This window comes from Carcharodon carcharias, chromosome 13 (assembly GCF_017639515.1).
Source record: "Carcharodon carcharias isolate sCarCar2 chromosome 13, sCarCar2.pri, whole genome shotgun sequence".
NCBI classification, from domain to species: Eukaryota; Metazoa; Chordata; class Chondrichthyes; order Lamniformes; family Lamnidae; genus Carcharodon; species Carcharodon carcharias.
Genome location: NC_054479.1, coordinates 115,765,412 through 115,781,291, shown reverse-complemented (window position 1 = coordinate 115,781,291; position 15,880 = coordinate 115,765,412). Strand labels below are relative to the sequence as shown.

Here is a 15,880-nt window from a genome sequence, read left to right as displayed (position 1 = left end):
CTTCTTTTTAAATTTGTGACGTTACATACTGAACATGAACTAGTGTTGGGTATTGGAGCAGTGCTACGTGGTTAAGGTAGGCCAAAGAGCAATCAGATCCCTACAATGGGCCATTCTAATCATAGTGTCCAGGGGTGATTGATTGCACATGTTTAGGCAACTTTAAAAAAAAAAATTAAAATATTATTTTTCAGAAATCTGACAGGTAGCACTGAAGCTGCCAGCAACATCACAGTATTGCAACCACTTGCCGTCTCCCTCTTTGGACAGACGCTCCCGGCAAAGACCAGCGAGCCTGTCTAAAACTTGCACATTATCTTTGTCTGAAGAAAATCACCTAGAACCAGAATCACATTCTGTGACAGCCAGCACTCCCAGCCACTGAAGTTGCAGGATGATTTTGTGTTAATTTCAATTCCAATCTATAATACTACAATAACACATAACTTTGAATAATATTGAATGCACACATTCCCATTATGTTGACAGGCTTGATAAAGCTCAGCAAAGACATTTCTGCACCTTTTGATTTTTTTAGATTGCAGCATTTTAGCTATCCATGGTCCAGAACCATAAATGAAAAAGCCCGAGGTTGGATTAGAAGAAAATCCAAACCAAAATCGTAATTTTTAATTTGATTTTGATCTGGACATACAGTTCATTATCTGGGTTTTATACGTGTGTTTTAGTTACATTTGTTTCTGAATTGTAAGGAAGTCATGTCAGCATGACATAGCAAAAGAAAAAAGAACTACTGTGTATACTGTTTGGCTCATTTCGGTTTCCTGAAACTGATCTGAGGTTAACACCAGTATAAAATGAATGAAAGTTATTGAGTGAATAAATGTACAAAGTTACAGGAGTTGAAATCCATTAAATTTAATAGAAAATGAATTCATTTTTTATGGTTTCAATACAGTTTCGTATCTCAAATAGAACACTTTAAGGCAATATCTTCAATAAAGCAAACTTTCATCTCAACAGCCCTGTCAATTTAGCTTTCGTTTATCATAAGACACTTGTCACAAAGGAAGTCAAAGAGCATTCAAATATTCTTCACTGAATGGTACCTCCCGATAACATACATTCAGTGTCTTGAGTTTTGAGATAATCATATTCAGTTCCTGCATTAACCAAGAACAGGCTTCCTTGAAAACTAACATGCTGCCTGCTGTCAAGACTTCATTAGCTAGAGCACAATTTTTTTAATGCAGTTTCTGCAAAATATCGTTGATGCTTCAGTATAATATGAGTTTATATTAATCAAAGGATTCTAATTAAAAACAATGCAAAACAGCAAATATTATTCCTGTGCCATTCTGGTTCCAATCACCCGATATATTCCTGTGAGAGATTTAGGATCATCTTGCACAAGTTTGGTGACTTGTTGCCATTGTATACTCTGATTAGGCTGGAAGCAGAGCAGTAAATAAATGCTCCATCCCCAGTTATACAAGTTCCAAAAAAAAGAGCCAGTGAATACTTTTGTAAAATTAAGTGTAGTATACAATTTTTAAATATCTAACACATGCTTAATACTTATTCCACACCACATAACATATACCAAACTACTTAAATTAATAAGTCTGATTAATTTTCTCTAACTCAACCTTTCTCCCAACCCCAACTTTACTTAATCAGCTCAATTACTGAAATTCATCCTTCAAACTAATTGTTCATGTTACTGAAACACAGTTGTACCACATTGTACAGCTTGCAAAACACAATCCTGTAAACCTCAGCTCCCTAAGATGCATCTTTTTATGTCTATATGTGTACATGCCATGCCTAGGGTATAGATACAAAATCATTGTTTGGTAAGAAATGAGACAATTATGTTTTGAACCTTATCACAAGTCAAACCAAATGGAAGTCAGAACTTACGGATTTTGTTTCGTCCAATGGTTTGACACAAGTTCACTTGTAAATCCGGCATCAAGTAACAGGTTATTGATCAAATCAGTTTTGCCTAGAAACAAAAGATAAAAGACTGGTCAGAAAACAAATGCACAGCCTGAAATAGGATAGACCAAGTGCTCGAACAGCATTGCATGAACACAATAACTATTGTTTCTCCTACAACGCTCGTCATTACAGCTTCGGGCCTTATAAAAGTCAGCTCATGGGAATGGGAATCATAGGAATGGTGCTGGACCCTGCATAGTTATTGCCCTGAACTCTTTCCCATATGATGATTAGCTATCCACCCCAACATTGTCTCCTCTGGAGCCATGTGATCACAAGAACTTAACATTTTGGCAGGAGCTGGATTAACTCTGGTCATTATCATTCGCACTAAATTTGTATTTTATTCATTTCTTTCTTTTGTAATATTTTCCAAGTTATTTTCTACCAGTTCTGTAGTTTATTTTTCTCATCTTCTAGTTCCAATCAAAGACTTGAACACAAAGATCAAGGCTAACATTCCAGTGCAGTACTGAGAGGGTGCTGCATTGTTGGAGGTGCCGTCTTTGGGATGAGGTGTTAAAATCGAGGCCCTTGCTGCCCTTTCAGCTGGACATGAAAGACCCTATGGTACAATTTCAAAGAAGAACAGTGAAGTTATCCCTGGTGTCCTAGCTAATAGTTATGCCTCAGTCACTATTAGAAAAGCAGATTATTTGATCATTATCACATTACCACTTATGGAAGTTTGTTGTCTGCAAATTGGCTGTCACATTTCTTGGTATAACAGTGGTCGTACTTCAAAAGTGCTTAACTAGCTGTAAAGCACATTGAGATGTCCAGTGGTCATGAAAAGCACTTTATAAATTTAAGTCTTTCTTTTTCTTTTTATCCCCCAGACCATACTTAAACAAAGAGTACCCTGGTCAACCCAATTGACTTTTGTGTTTTAAATTGGCCTGTTGAAGGTACACACAAGAGCTGTGGACTGACTATTTATCACTTTTTTCTTTACAAGATGTAGCTACCCTCAATTGGCTAAAACTAAGATTATGGAGAATAATGGACAAGAATTCATGCTCCACCACCCCACGTTGTAGCAGGCCAGTGCACTGACATACTGGGAAAGATTTTACCAGCCCTGGGTGGTGGGATTAGGCAGTAGGGAGACTGGTAAAATGCTGAGAGCCATGTGGGGAGGGGTGCTCAATGCAGTCCCGCCACCAGGTCATTTTACCAGCAGTGAGAGTGGCAGCAGCTCGGCTGCCCGCTGACTGGAGGTGGGCGGCCAATTTGAAGGCCCAACTCGTGGCTATTTTCCCGAAAGCGAACCACCCAGCAACCCTCCCCCCACCCCACCCCGCCATTTGGGAGGCCGTCAGCTGCATGGACACAGCCTCCCAGCGGCTTCCTAGGTGGGGGGTGGGGAAGGGCATCATATCCAGAGCTCCATGCCCCAAGGGAGGGGGCTCCCACTGGTTACCCCTCCAATCACCGAAGCTTGGCTTCCTCCCCTCAAATTGGAGGTGCCCTCCCATTCTCATTGTCACCGCAGCAGAGGCCACCTCTCTTGGTGGCGCTGCCAACACTGCAGAGCTAGCGACCCAGCTAATTGGGCCGGCAGTGTGGAGCCCAACTAAAAGGCCACCACTGGAAGATTACTGCCAGGGCGCTACTGCCCGCCTGCACAAACCCGGTACCATCATTTGGTCCCAACCTCAGGACTTAACCCTGCCAGTAACGTCCTGGCAACTGTCTTATGTGTGGCACCTGCAAAGCCTGAATGTTTGCAGAAATCGAAGGTTTTAACACCCAATTTCTAAACTGGACTAAGAATAACTCAAGTGAGTGGAAAAAAAAACAATTATAAAAGAACCAATGCTGCAAATAAATTGCTAAGTAAATAATTATATCCTCACATCAATCATCAGCCAAACTTAATTTTGCCAAACTGTGCAATGAAAAATGCATTTTATCCTCCAGAAGGAAGAATATGATCCAAATGTTTATGCATATTTAAACATTAATTAGAGGATGCACTATTATTCCAAGGCAATGTTTTTATTATTTTCAAGGCAATGTAGAATGGAATTCAGTTGAAATGCCTGTCAGATGCTAAGAGGTTGATAAGAGTGGCCTAAAATTCTCCTGAAGAATTTTTGATGGCATCACATCTCAAGGCCAGAGCTGAGATCATACCTCATGGGGAACCATAAGTAAGATCCCACAAATTTTGAGACCATTGTGCAACCAATTGCAGGCCTTCCAACATCTGACACTTAGCTACCCAAACAAGTAGCATTAGGTCAACATTAGTTGTAACATAAGGCGGAGTTTAATGCCCTTCACCGTGACAAATTTGATGGTTGGGGGGTGTCATTTCATCAGGCCCCACCACCTTCATACTACTGCCCGATCAAGTAAATTGAAATGCCCGTCTAGAATGTTACATCCTACATATCACGTCAACTTCAGGTAATGCATGTCGCAGGGTGGGGGTTTTTGGGGGAGTTGGTGGGATGGGTTGGCAGCTTGATCAGACATTGCGTGCTTTTGATGTCACCTCCTCTCTCTTGCTGCCAGCCCTTCGCCCCTATGACCCCTCCAGCACCCCCTCCCCCCCACCCAATCACTCACCTGTGCCTGAGTCCATTGGTGATCCTCAGCCTTGAATGATTGTAGTACTGGCGGCAGCCACTGCCTACCCAGTTGGTGCTGCAGAGAAATAAAGAGCTTCCAGTCTCTGATAGGCCGGCAGTTCTTGGCAGGTGGGATTTCGGGCCCAGAGTCCTTGATCTTGCGGAAGACTAGCTGCTGCCCAGTTAACTGTCTGATAGGCACTTAATTCAATGGGCCTTCTCAAAATGAGGCAATGCGAGGCTTGTGTTGGCTTTCTAGGTGCCACAGTTAAATACCATCCATTTTAATGCAGGAGAAGACATATGGGCCATCCAATTATCCACAGTATTTCCTTGCTACATTTCTAATAACCATAATTCCTATTTGTTGGCAAGAACCTGTCTGTTTCCTTCTTGAAACCCATTAACATTTCTTGTTCTACCACCCCTGTGGTAATCAGTTTCATTCCTTGTAGTAAAATGGTTCCTCCTGTATGTCCTATGTTTTTTCAGTATCATTAATTTGTAAATATCACCCCTTCTGCTCAAATTCTGAACATAGCAGAAAATCTTACTTGGTTCCCATTTGTCCAATGTTTTCATAATTTTAAATAACTTAATCATATTTCCTCACAGTCTTCTCATTTCAAGGGAATGCAGAACACAATTCAGTTGAAATGCTCATCTAGAATGTATTTCCTGCATATCACATCGACTTCAGGTAATGGACATTTACTAAAGACATTCCAATGAATACATGATGCGTTGGAAAGGCTTCATTCAACTTGGTGACACTTAACTGCCTGGAGCCCAGACCTGAGAGAGCAGGAGCAGGTTTAATTGATAGTTTGACTAGCCTGTTCCTGACCATGATTAATTAGGAGAGACTAAGAGGTCAAACCTGGCTTTCTTTCCAGGTAAGAAAGGAGATAGTCTGCAGAGGTTTTAAGCTCTGTGCTTAAGTTTGATAGTTTCAGAGAAATTTCCAGTCAGAAAGGGCAATAGCTCTGCTAACAGGCATAGCTTGGTCTACTCTGTTATGAGAAGCAATTATTCCAAAGTTGTTCTGTTCACTGGCACATTCTTTGTAAAATAAATCAGCTTGTTGCCCTGTCCCACTACTGTGTTCATCAGTCCAGCTTTCAGAAGATCAAAGGAAGCAGAAATCCATGCATGAATTAACCTTCAAACATGTATACAGATTACCTTGGTGACCATAAATCACATAGCCAGAGGAGTCACCAAACACCATATGAGGAGCACAAGAGATTACTGGGTCCAGTTCACGTAAGAAGTCGTTTCATTGTTACAGCCTGAGGCTATCGTATGACTAAATATTAAGCAATAAAGGTAAAATCCTGATTGTGAGGGAAATGGGATCAGGACACTGGGTGACACAGAACCTGAGGGAAGTCTTACTGTGGGCCAAAAATCTCATAAGAATGGTTCGACATGAAGAATGCATGATTAGAATGCTTCACTCCTTCTTTAATGGAGAATATGTTCTCACTGAGGTGACCTTTCTGTGGCTAACTTTGTAAGAAGTGCCAAATTATTCAGGCTACACACAAAGTGAGACTTGGGAAAAGGGTTGAGTGAACCATGCTAGATGCACGCAAAAAATTATAACTGGCTAGACATCCTTTTTGTCTCCATGCTTTCTCTTCAGTTGTAATAGTTTAAAGAGTGAGTGTTAATGACCAGGAATTCTGATTCTGAGTCATTACCGAGTTCATAAGAAACTCATTAGAGAGTTATTTACGTGATGTATGGGAATATGGCTTGTGGGGTAGATTGTTTAATTATCCAGTTTGAGACTAAATTTGTGGCAAGGATTTCTGATTAATACTTAGGTTAATACTTAGCAAAATAAATATCAATCCACTATTAAAATGATCAAGAATTGAGTATATTTTAGAAGCTTGGTCATTCTGTATAAGACATTTGTTTGTGCATAAGTCTCTTCTGCTTTTGTTTTTTAGACTCTGGAATTGGTTTTCGTACAAAGATCAGCAATTTGTTCAAAGTTGTCCACAATTCCTCAAAGTTCTCATTCAAACATAAGTTATTTTACAAACCACTTTTGCTTTGCTAGTAGTTACTCCAATTTACGACTGCTGTGTTTGTTCACTTGTACAGCTCTCAGTCACGTGACTATAAGCAGAACTATAAGCTTAAGCAACCAGGCTTGCTTATTACCATGTTTACTAGGTTACCTCTAGCTCTAAGCATAATTCATTACAAAAATGCACACTGGATACATCTTTGTAAAGAATGGGAATTGGAGGCTGATTTTTCAGCCATAGTAAGGATTATTTCACAAAGCACTTGAAAATCAGAAAGAAAAAATACGCATTTATGCTGTTGTCATGTACTTTCCTAATTAGCTTGGAACCAAAAAATCTTCCAACACCTTTTAATTACTTTGAAAGATAAATAAAATAATTAGGAGGACTTACAAATACGACAAGCTAGGTGCTTGTGGCTTGGCTCATAGATTAGTACAGCACAGAAGTAGGCTACTTGGCCCACTAAAGCCTCTGCCAGCTCTTTCATAGAGCAATCCCGTCAGTCCCATTCCCTGGGTCAGATTTAATCCAGCCTGTCGTGGTGGGAACCCTGGTCACTGGGCGCATTTAATCATGGGAGAGGCCCTGCATCAGCCTCCTGGCAATGGCAAAAGCCTCCCCGATTATATGCGAGGGCGGAAGGGCTGATGCGGGATTCGTGGCCGCCGACAGCAGGATGTTAATTAGGCTCATACCTCCCCCTGTGGTACAATGGTCAAAAATCCTTTCCATAAATTCCTTTGATTGGTCAGCAGCTCTTGCAGGCGCGGCTTGTGTCATTGGGGCCCTGAATCCCAGGGAAGGCCCAAAGGTGTGCCTGAAGAAAACTTACTACCTCCCACATGGGATTGACGGGGTTCCCTGCTGGTTTCCCCAGTGGGCAAGACCCCCGTCAGCCCAATAAAATCCAACCCCTGACTCTGTCCCATATCCCTGCAATTTTATCTCCTTCAACCACTTATCCAATTCCTTTTTAATAGTTGTTATTGAATCATGGCTGATCTGATTGTAACCTCCCGCCTACCCCTGATAACCTTTCACTGTCTTATTCAAGAATCTATCTACCTGCGCCTTAAAAATATTAAAAGAATCTGCTTCCACTGCCTTCTGAGGAAGGAAGTTCCAAAGACTCATAACCTTCTGAGAGAGAAAAATTCTCCTCATCTCTATCTTAAATGGGTGACCCCTTATTTTTAAACATGACCCCTAGTTCTAGATTCTCCCACAAGAGGAAAAATCCTCTCCACATCCACCCTGTATTCTAAACTCCAGTGGACACAAACCTACCCTGTCCAACCTTTCCTCGTAAGACAACCACCTATTCCTCGTATTAGTCTAGTAAACCTTCTCTGAACTGCTTCTAATGCATTTACATTTTTCTTTAAATAAGGGGACCAATACAATTCCATACATCCTCTTTAGTTGTAATTGTATATTTCTAACAATATTACTTCAGGATCATAGGACTAAAGTCAGCAGGGATTGGGAGAAAATGTGGAAAAAAACAAGCATATCAAATTAGTTTGATTACGTGACACTGCAATATATCTGAATTGTTATAAGATAAAATGATCATTATTTGCAGGACAGGGTGAACAGGCTTCAGCAAGTTCAATTTATTTTCCACTTTTACAGTTGCTGGTCCTGATTTTTCTACTTAGTGAATAGGAGATAAATCATTGGCTAAATAGCATAGAAGTGGAAAACTCTGACCAAAAACTCTAATGGAGGCCATCCAATGACATTCTTGTGCACAATTGCTATATGTTATTGGTACTGCTAAGGTGTTACTTCGGCTCAGTTGATAGCATTCTCACCCCTGAATCAGGAACTTTACTACAGACTTGAACTCAATCTGGTCCAATACTTTGTCATGACCATGGATCATAGCCCCAAATTACTTATAGTTATATTGAATTTTTTAAAGTAATATATGTGTTTTTTTTTAAAAAGGACCTACAAGCAAAAGCTGGCTGGCACTGTAAATTAACTGCTTGCTGGAAAATTCTTATGTGAATTGCACTTGACCAACTAGTCCAGAAAACGGAATGTCACACCTAAAAAGGTGTCAAGGGCGACTTCAGACAGAGACACTTCATAGGAAAACGTGCAATGCAAAAACTGAACTGTAATCTCCTGTGTTTGCAGAGATAATGAAGGCTGATTACCATCTTAGCAGAAACCATCTCCTGTGAGTTTTATCCCAGACTGTTGACATGATGTGAGTTGAAAAGAAAACAGATCTGGGTGAAATACATCTTTGTTTTTTTCCGTTCCAGGAATATACAAGAAAAGGAATTAAAAAGCCAACTGCAACCCTATGTCTGTGTGCTAGTTTTGGTGTTCCAGGTGTGCGAGGGAATTTTGTGAAGGTCACAGCTGAAGAACATCAACAAGGCAACCCTGCGCTTGCAGGTAAAAACCTCTCTCTCTCTGATTGCTGGAAGCAAGTCACAAGTCAGCAAAGCTACAGTCGAAAAGGAAACAGGACAACTCCTTTCAGCTAACCTGCAGAACCAAGAATCTCCAAACCAACTGGTCAACTGCCCAAAGTCAGCTCTACCGGAATCATCCAACTTGACGGCCACAACGTTTCATCATCTACTCCTCACGGACCAGCCAAAGACTGATACGCATATATTTTTAAACCTTTATTTCTGGACTCACTTCTCATTTCTAATCTGTGTGTATGTGTGTTGCGCTCTTTTTATTTTTTTCTTCGTAGTTTTAGTAACTAATAAGCTCACTCTGTCTTTAAATCAAGAAAGCCTGTTTAAATTGGCTCATTTTAAAACATAAATATATTTGGACTGAGAAAAGGTATCCACAAGGAAAGGGATCCTTTTTAAGATAATCTTGTTGCGACCAATCGAGGGGGGTTGAATAAAGAAGGGGAGCTAGTTCATCCCTCCTCATTCAGGAGCATAACAATTTGGGATACCTCAATCATCCGGAATCACAATAAATTAGGGGACCTCACCCAGGGACTGGTCGTAACAACTTCAATGTAGTACTGATAGAACTCCTGCAGTGCTGAAGGTACTGCCAGCCTCAAGCGCAGATAAATAATCCTGTAGCAATTATTCAAAGGCGACCATCCAAGTCACACACCAGACCAACTTGGAGATTTCTGGCTGTACAATCATCGTTGCTAATGACAAAATCCTGGAATTCCTTATCTTACACCTCTATGGGTGCTACACCACACCACCACCTTCTTAAAGGCAACTAGGGATGGGCAATAAATGTCGACCTTGTCTGCAGCGCACATATCCTCAGGGTGAAGTGGAAAAAAAAGTTTCCTTCCTCCACCCACACCATGAAACATAGATTAGCTGAACATTCATGTGTTACCTACCTATGGACAAATTGGTTGCCACATTTGACTAAGATACAACAATGATTGTACTTCAAAATGAAGTACATTGTAAAACACATTGGAGTGGCTTGAGAATGTGATATAAATGCTGGGTCTGTCTTTCTAAGTTTTTTTTTGTTCACTTTCTCACAGTCATATTCACATTTCATAGCAGCAAAATCATTAGGTTATCAACATGCATAGACTATAATCTGATGATGCGCTAGGTAAATTCAGATATGGTCTCTCTGAGGAGTTCAGTGGCACACTCTAATTAAAAATACGCACATTGTGACCTCATTAGAAGGATTTGAATCTCAGTGTCACAAGGTTGCATGACTCTACAAGTTCCCCATCAAGTTCAATAATTCAATTATGCTGCTCTCTCCCTCTGTCGGCTTGTGTTATTTTCAGTCCCAAGTTTATTACAGTATTTCAAAGTAAGGGGGTTTCTTAAAATATCTGGTTTATAAAGGACTCTCCATTCAGAATTCATGTGCAAGAAGTCCCAATGTACTCAAAATTGGATGCTCTGACATATCTTATCATAGAATCATAGAATTGTTACAGCACAGGAAGTAACCATTCAGCCCGTTGCGGCTGTGCTGGCTCACTGCAAGTGCACCAATCTAACCCGGCCTTTTCCCCATAATCCTAAAAATGTTTTCCTACAGAAAATTATCCAATTCCCTTTTGAAAGCCTCGATTGAATTTGCCTCCACCACTTTCTCAGGCAACCACTCGCCAACTACAAAAGCTTTTCCTCATGCTACTTTTAACAAACACCTTAAACCGGTGTCATCTGGGTGTCAATCCTTGCACCAATGGAAACAATTTCTCCTTATCTATTCTGTTCAGATCTTCCTTCATTTTGAACACCTCTATCAAATTTCCTCTTAACTTTCTCTTCTCCGAGGAGAACAGCCTCAATTTCTTCACTCGATCCATGTAACTGAAATTCCTCATCCCTGGAACCACTTGAATCTTTTCTGCAGCATATCCCTAAAGTCTTCACATCTTTCCAAACGTGCGGTGCCCAGGACTGGACACAATATTCCAGTCAAGTCCAAATCAATGTTTTATCCAGGTTTATCAAAAATTTCTTGCTTTTCTACATTAGCCCCTATGTATAAAACCCATTAAACCATTCTCCCAACCTGCCCTGCCGCCTCCAATAATTCATACATATAACTCTCTGCTCCTTCATCCCCTTTCCAACTGTATTACAGAACATACTCAACCAGCCTGCACTTGTAAACACGAAACAAAGCATCTACCATCAGATTTGATTCTATTATTTGGCAGCACTTACTGAACAACCCCAAGTGTGCTAATAGCTGCACTAACAACCAATTTAAGTTAATCAGTTGAGCTCATAACTCATTTACACTTACTAGCAATGACATACATTCATATGCATTCTCTGCAAACAAAAAGAATATGTTCAAGCCTTGCACCTTTTTTGAATTGCTTAGGGGCTTGGGGAGCTTATAGTTCCCCATTGTTTTCTCCATAGCAATGTCTCAGCCAGAGTCGACTTGCCGACCAATCAGCACTCTTTTCTCCTGTAGCATAAATTGTTGTAATTGTTTGAAATTTGGCATTCTTGCATTTGTCCTGATGAATGCAAGACAAAAGGTTTCAGCAACACATCTCTTTTTTCAGTAATATCTTTTGATTGAAAGATTAAAAGCAGTACAGCCGTCCCACTGCCAACAGCAATAGCAACTAAACTTCAGCCCTTGGATTTTTTGAAATAAAGGCAGGCGCAACATCTAACAATTTGGCTATTTTCAAGGCCTATTTTTGGATTACAATTATTGATGGACCTAATCGTTGAAAAATGCATATACACAAGTAAATGCATTATATCATTGTGGTTTCAAAACTAAAAGCTCATCGGCACCTAACCTATACATTTCTTAGAAGCCATAGTATGACACTAACATAGACCATGTTATTTTATTCTCACTCAGACAATGATTTCATTTAGACCACATGATTTAATCTGACCTTGGCTGTTCATACAGGTGGCTGTGCTTTCAAAATGAAATCACCGAAGAGTGCAGCACTCTTCAGGAAACCAGCTATTTCCTCAGTCTGCAATAAAACCCAAGCAGCCCTACATCTCTGGCATCTCGTCAAAGGGACACTTTAAACAGCTATGTTTCATAGCCTTTTCCATCAAACACAACTGCAGCAAATGAAATGGCAAAGACCCCGAGGTCAATTGAGTCATCTGTGGGAGGCATCAATTGGTCCCAAATGACTCATGAATGTTATAGGGAAAGGATATCAGTGAACTACGATTCACTGTAATGGGTTCAATTTTTTTAGGCAAAATTTCTCACCCTGCGCTGTTAGTACCACTTGGTACTTATTTTACAATCTGAATGTTTTGATTGAACAATATTATTAGCTCTAAGATAACAGCAAAGTGTTTGAAACATATAATCACAAAACGCTGGCAAATATTAACGTGGCTAAACTGATGCCATATTTTGTTAGCTGTTCACTGATATTAATCTTTGCTTAATAACTGAGAGGGGCTGTGGTTGATGGAGATTCTAGACACTAAGATATCCTATTCCATGCTCTCCCATGGAGAACCACATTGACATTCCGCCCAAAGTCTACAAACCTTGGTAAGAAGAAATCCAAAACATAAAAATATGAAACAGATTTCCTCCTGAACAATTCTACTTTAGATTGAAATTATTTTCCTTATTGGTGTTGAAGTTTCTGTTTCAACTCACAGCATTATGAGAACACAAAACCAAAATACAAGAGTACTGATGAATGATTGTTCATCCTATATTGTTAAATAGGTTCATAAGGCAGGATTCTCCGGTCATCGAGCAGGCCCAGGTGCAGCCCCCGACTGTGATTTCACGCTTGGTGTCCATTGGTGTCATTGGTGTCCAATTAACAGCCAGCCAGCGTGAAATGTGTGCTGAGGAGCTCAGCACTGCTGGGGTGGGGGCAGCAGGAATGCGGGTGAAAAAGCCTGCTCATACACGGGGGAGCGCGCACTGAAAGCTCCCAGAGAGCACAGGGCTGCCTCAGGGAGCTGACGAATTGTGAAAACAAAATTAAAGTATTTAAAAGTGAGAGGAATGTGTCCCCACATGTGATGCAGTCACATGAACAGGGGCATATTAAAAATGAGGTGCAACAATTGTTTTTTTTTAATTATTGCTGGAAACCTCATCTCACCTGTGAATGAGGTTTCATAAAAACTCCAAAGGCCACTTGGTCGATTGGCCTGCCCGCCAACCATAGATCAGGGTTTTTCCTAAGGCTGGCGAGCTGGGCGGGGATGGGCACGGAGCCGATTGCCACCCGCAATGGGCTCCACAACGCCATTTTTGCGTGCAGGCCAATTAGGGCCCACCCAGCGTAATACGCGGCCGGTAGTGCTACCTGTGTGGGCGGGGAAAGGAGGGAAAGTCGGGGCCAGCACTCTTTCATGCATGCACGCGAACGAGCGCAGCAATCTCCCTGAGGCAGCACCGTGCCTCAGAGAGGTTGAATGGATATTAAAATAATGAAAGACTTGATTTAAAAATGTACTTAAATATGTCTCCTCATGTGACTGTATCACATGAGTGGGGACATGTTTTTATATTTATGAAAACAAATTTATTTATTTAATGAAAGCTTCAGGAAACCTCATTCTGCTCATGGATGAGGTTTCCTGAAAAACGCGAAGGCTACTTGGGCTTTTCGCCTGCGTGCCAACCTTAAGGTTGGATGGACAGCACTCTCAAGTGGCTCAATTAATTTCTTGATGGCCTAAATAGGCTGTTTACATTTCAACGGGCACACAGCCAACTCCAGTGTGCAGCTGCCGAACGAAATATCGCGATGGCACACGATGGGACGCAGGCCCAACATCATCGCACTTCAAGTTAAGCGTCGGTGTGTCGGGCCTGACCCTGCACACCGACCAGAAAATTCTGCCCATAAGGTTGGATGGACAGCAAATATAACATTCAATTATTTGATTAAGGCCTCTTAATTGTTGGCAGGCACACTGTCGACTCTCGCACACGCCCACTGACCAAAATATCGCGTGAGGGCATGATGACTTTGGGACGCTCGCTTGATGTCATCGCGTGCTATTTTACGCCCAATCAGGTTGGGCAGGTGCCCGCCTGCTCATAAAATTGTTGCCGCTCAGGGGGGCCACTATTCAGCCAGTCCAGTCCATGACCGCTCTCTGCATGAGTAAAACAGTCATATCCCGGCAATCTTTTCCTCTTCATGTACTTATCCAATTCCCTTTTGAGAACCTCTATTGAATCTGCCTCCTTCATCCTTTCAGGCAGCACATTTGAGATCATAGCCCCTTGCTGTGTAAAAATATTTTTCTTCATGTTACCTTTGGTTCTTTTGCCAATCACCTTATATCTGTGTCCTTTGGTTCAAAGATATAATGCCAGTGGAAGAAATTCCTCTCTATCTGCTCTGCCTATAGACTCCTCATGATTTTCAGCATCTTTATCAAATCGCCTTCCAACCTTCTCTGTTCAAAGGGGAACAACTCTAGCTTCTCTGATCTATCCATGTACTTGAAGTCCCTCATCTCTGGAACCATTCCAGCAAATCTCTTCTTCACTCTCTCTAAAGGCTTCACATCCTTCTTAAACTGTGGCACCCAGAATTGGACACAATACTTCAATTGTGGCCGAATCAGTATTTTATAAAGGTTCATCATAATTTCCTTGCTTTTGTACTCTGTGCCTGATTTTGTAAAGCGGAGGATCCCTTTTGTTTGTTTTAAATTGCCTTCTCAATTTACCCTTCCGCCTTCAATGGTTTGTGCCTATATACCTCCTGGTCCTTTTGTTCCTGCACCATTTTAGAATTGTGTTTTTATTTTATATTGTTTCTCCTTGTTCTTCCGAGAAAAATGCATCATTTGGCACTTTTCTGTGCTAAATTTCAGCTGCCAGATGTCCTCCCTTTCCATAAGCCTGTCTATGTCCTCTTGAAGTCTATCACCATCCTCCTCATTGTTCACTGCATTTCAAAATTTCCTGGCTTCTGCAAATTTGGAAATTGTGTCCTCAACACCTAATTCTAAATCATTACAATATACCAAGAAGGTGATCCCAGCGCCAACCCCTAGGGAGCACCACTGTACACGTTCCTCCAGTCTGAAAAACAAAGTTCATCAATACTTTCTGTTTCCTATCACCTTGTCTCTTTTATTCCACATACTTCAACTTTGCTGACAAGCCTATTATGTGGCACTTTATCAAATACTTTTTGGAAGCCCATATACACCACATTACCCTTATCAATACTCTCTGTAACCTCATCAAAAACTCATGTATAAAAATTATACCAGTTAAACACAATTTGCCTTTAACAATTCCTTTCTGGCTTTCCTAGACTAACCCACACTTGTCCAAGTGACTGTTAGTTTAATCCAGGATTATTGTTTCTAAAAGCTTTCCCACCACCATGGTCAAAATTACTAGCCTGTAGTTGCTGGGTTTATCCTTACACCTTTTCTGAGCAAGGGTGTAAAATTCCCAATTCTCCAGTCCTCTGACACCACTCCTGTACACAAGTACTGGACCAACTATAGCCAGTACTCCTACAATTTCCACCCTTACTTTTCCTGAGTGATGTAAGATGCATTCCACCTGGAACTGGTGGACTTATAAAATTTATGTAGAGCTTTTCCAGTATTTCTTTATTATCAATTTTTTGCCTACCCAATTACTCAACCATCTCCTCTTTTATTGTGATTTTGGCAGCCTGTTCTTCATTGATAAAGACAGATACAACGTACTCATTTGGTTCCTCAGCCATGCCCATTGGCCCCATGCATTGGTGCCCTTATCAGTTTCAAATTGGCCTTAGCCCTCCTCTTACAGTCCATCTGCTATTTATATGCATGTACAAGACTTTCAGAT

General features: G+C 41.0%; 1 protein-coding gene across 1 annotated transcript in view; it reads right to left on the bottom strand.

Moving 5' to 3' along the window:
* The window catches only part of LOC121285595 (voltage-dependent calcium channel subunit alpha-2/delta-1), a 711,948-nt gene that overhangs the window by 50,401 nt on the left and 645,667 nt on the right, over positions 1 to 15,880 (bottom strand). Inside the window, exon 25 of the mRNA XM_041202183.1 lies at positions 1,885 to 1,969. Coding sequence (XP_041058117.1) covers positions 1,885 to 1,969 — 85 coding nt within the window. The remainder of the gene's footprint in view (positions 1 to 1,884; positions 1,970 to 15,880) is intronic.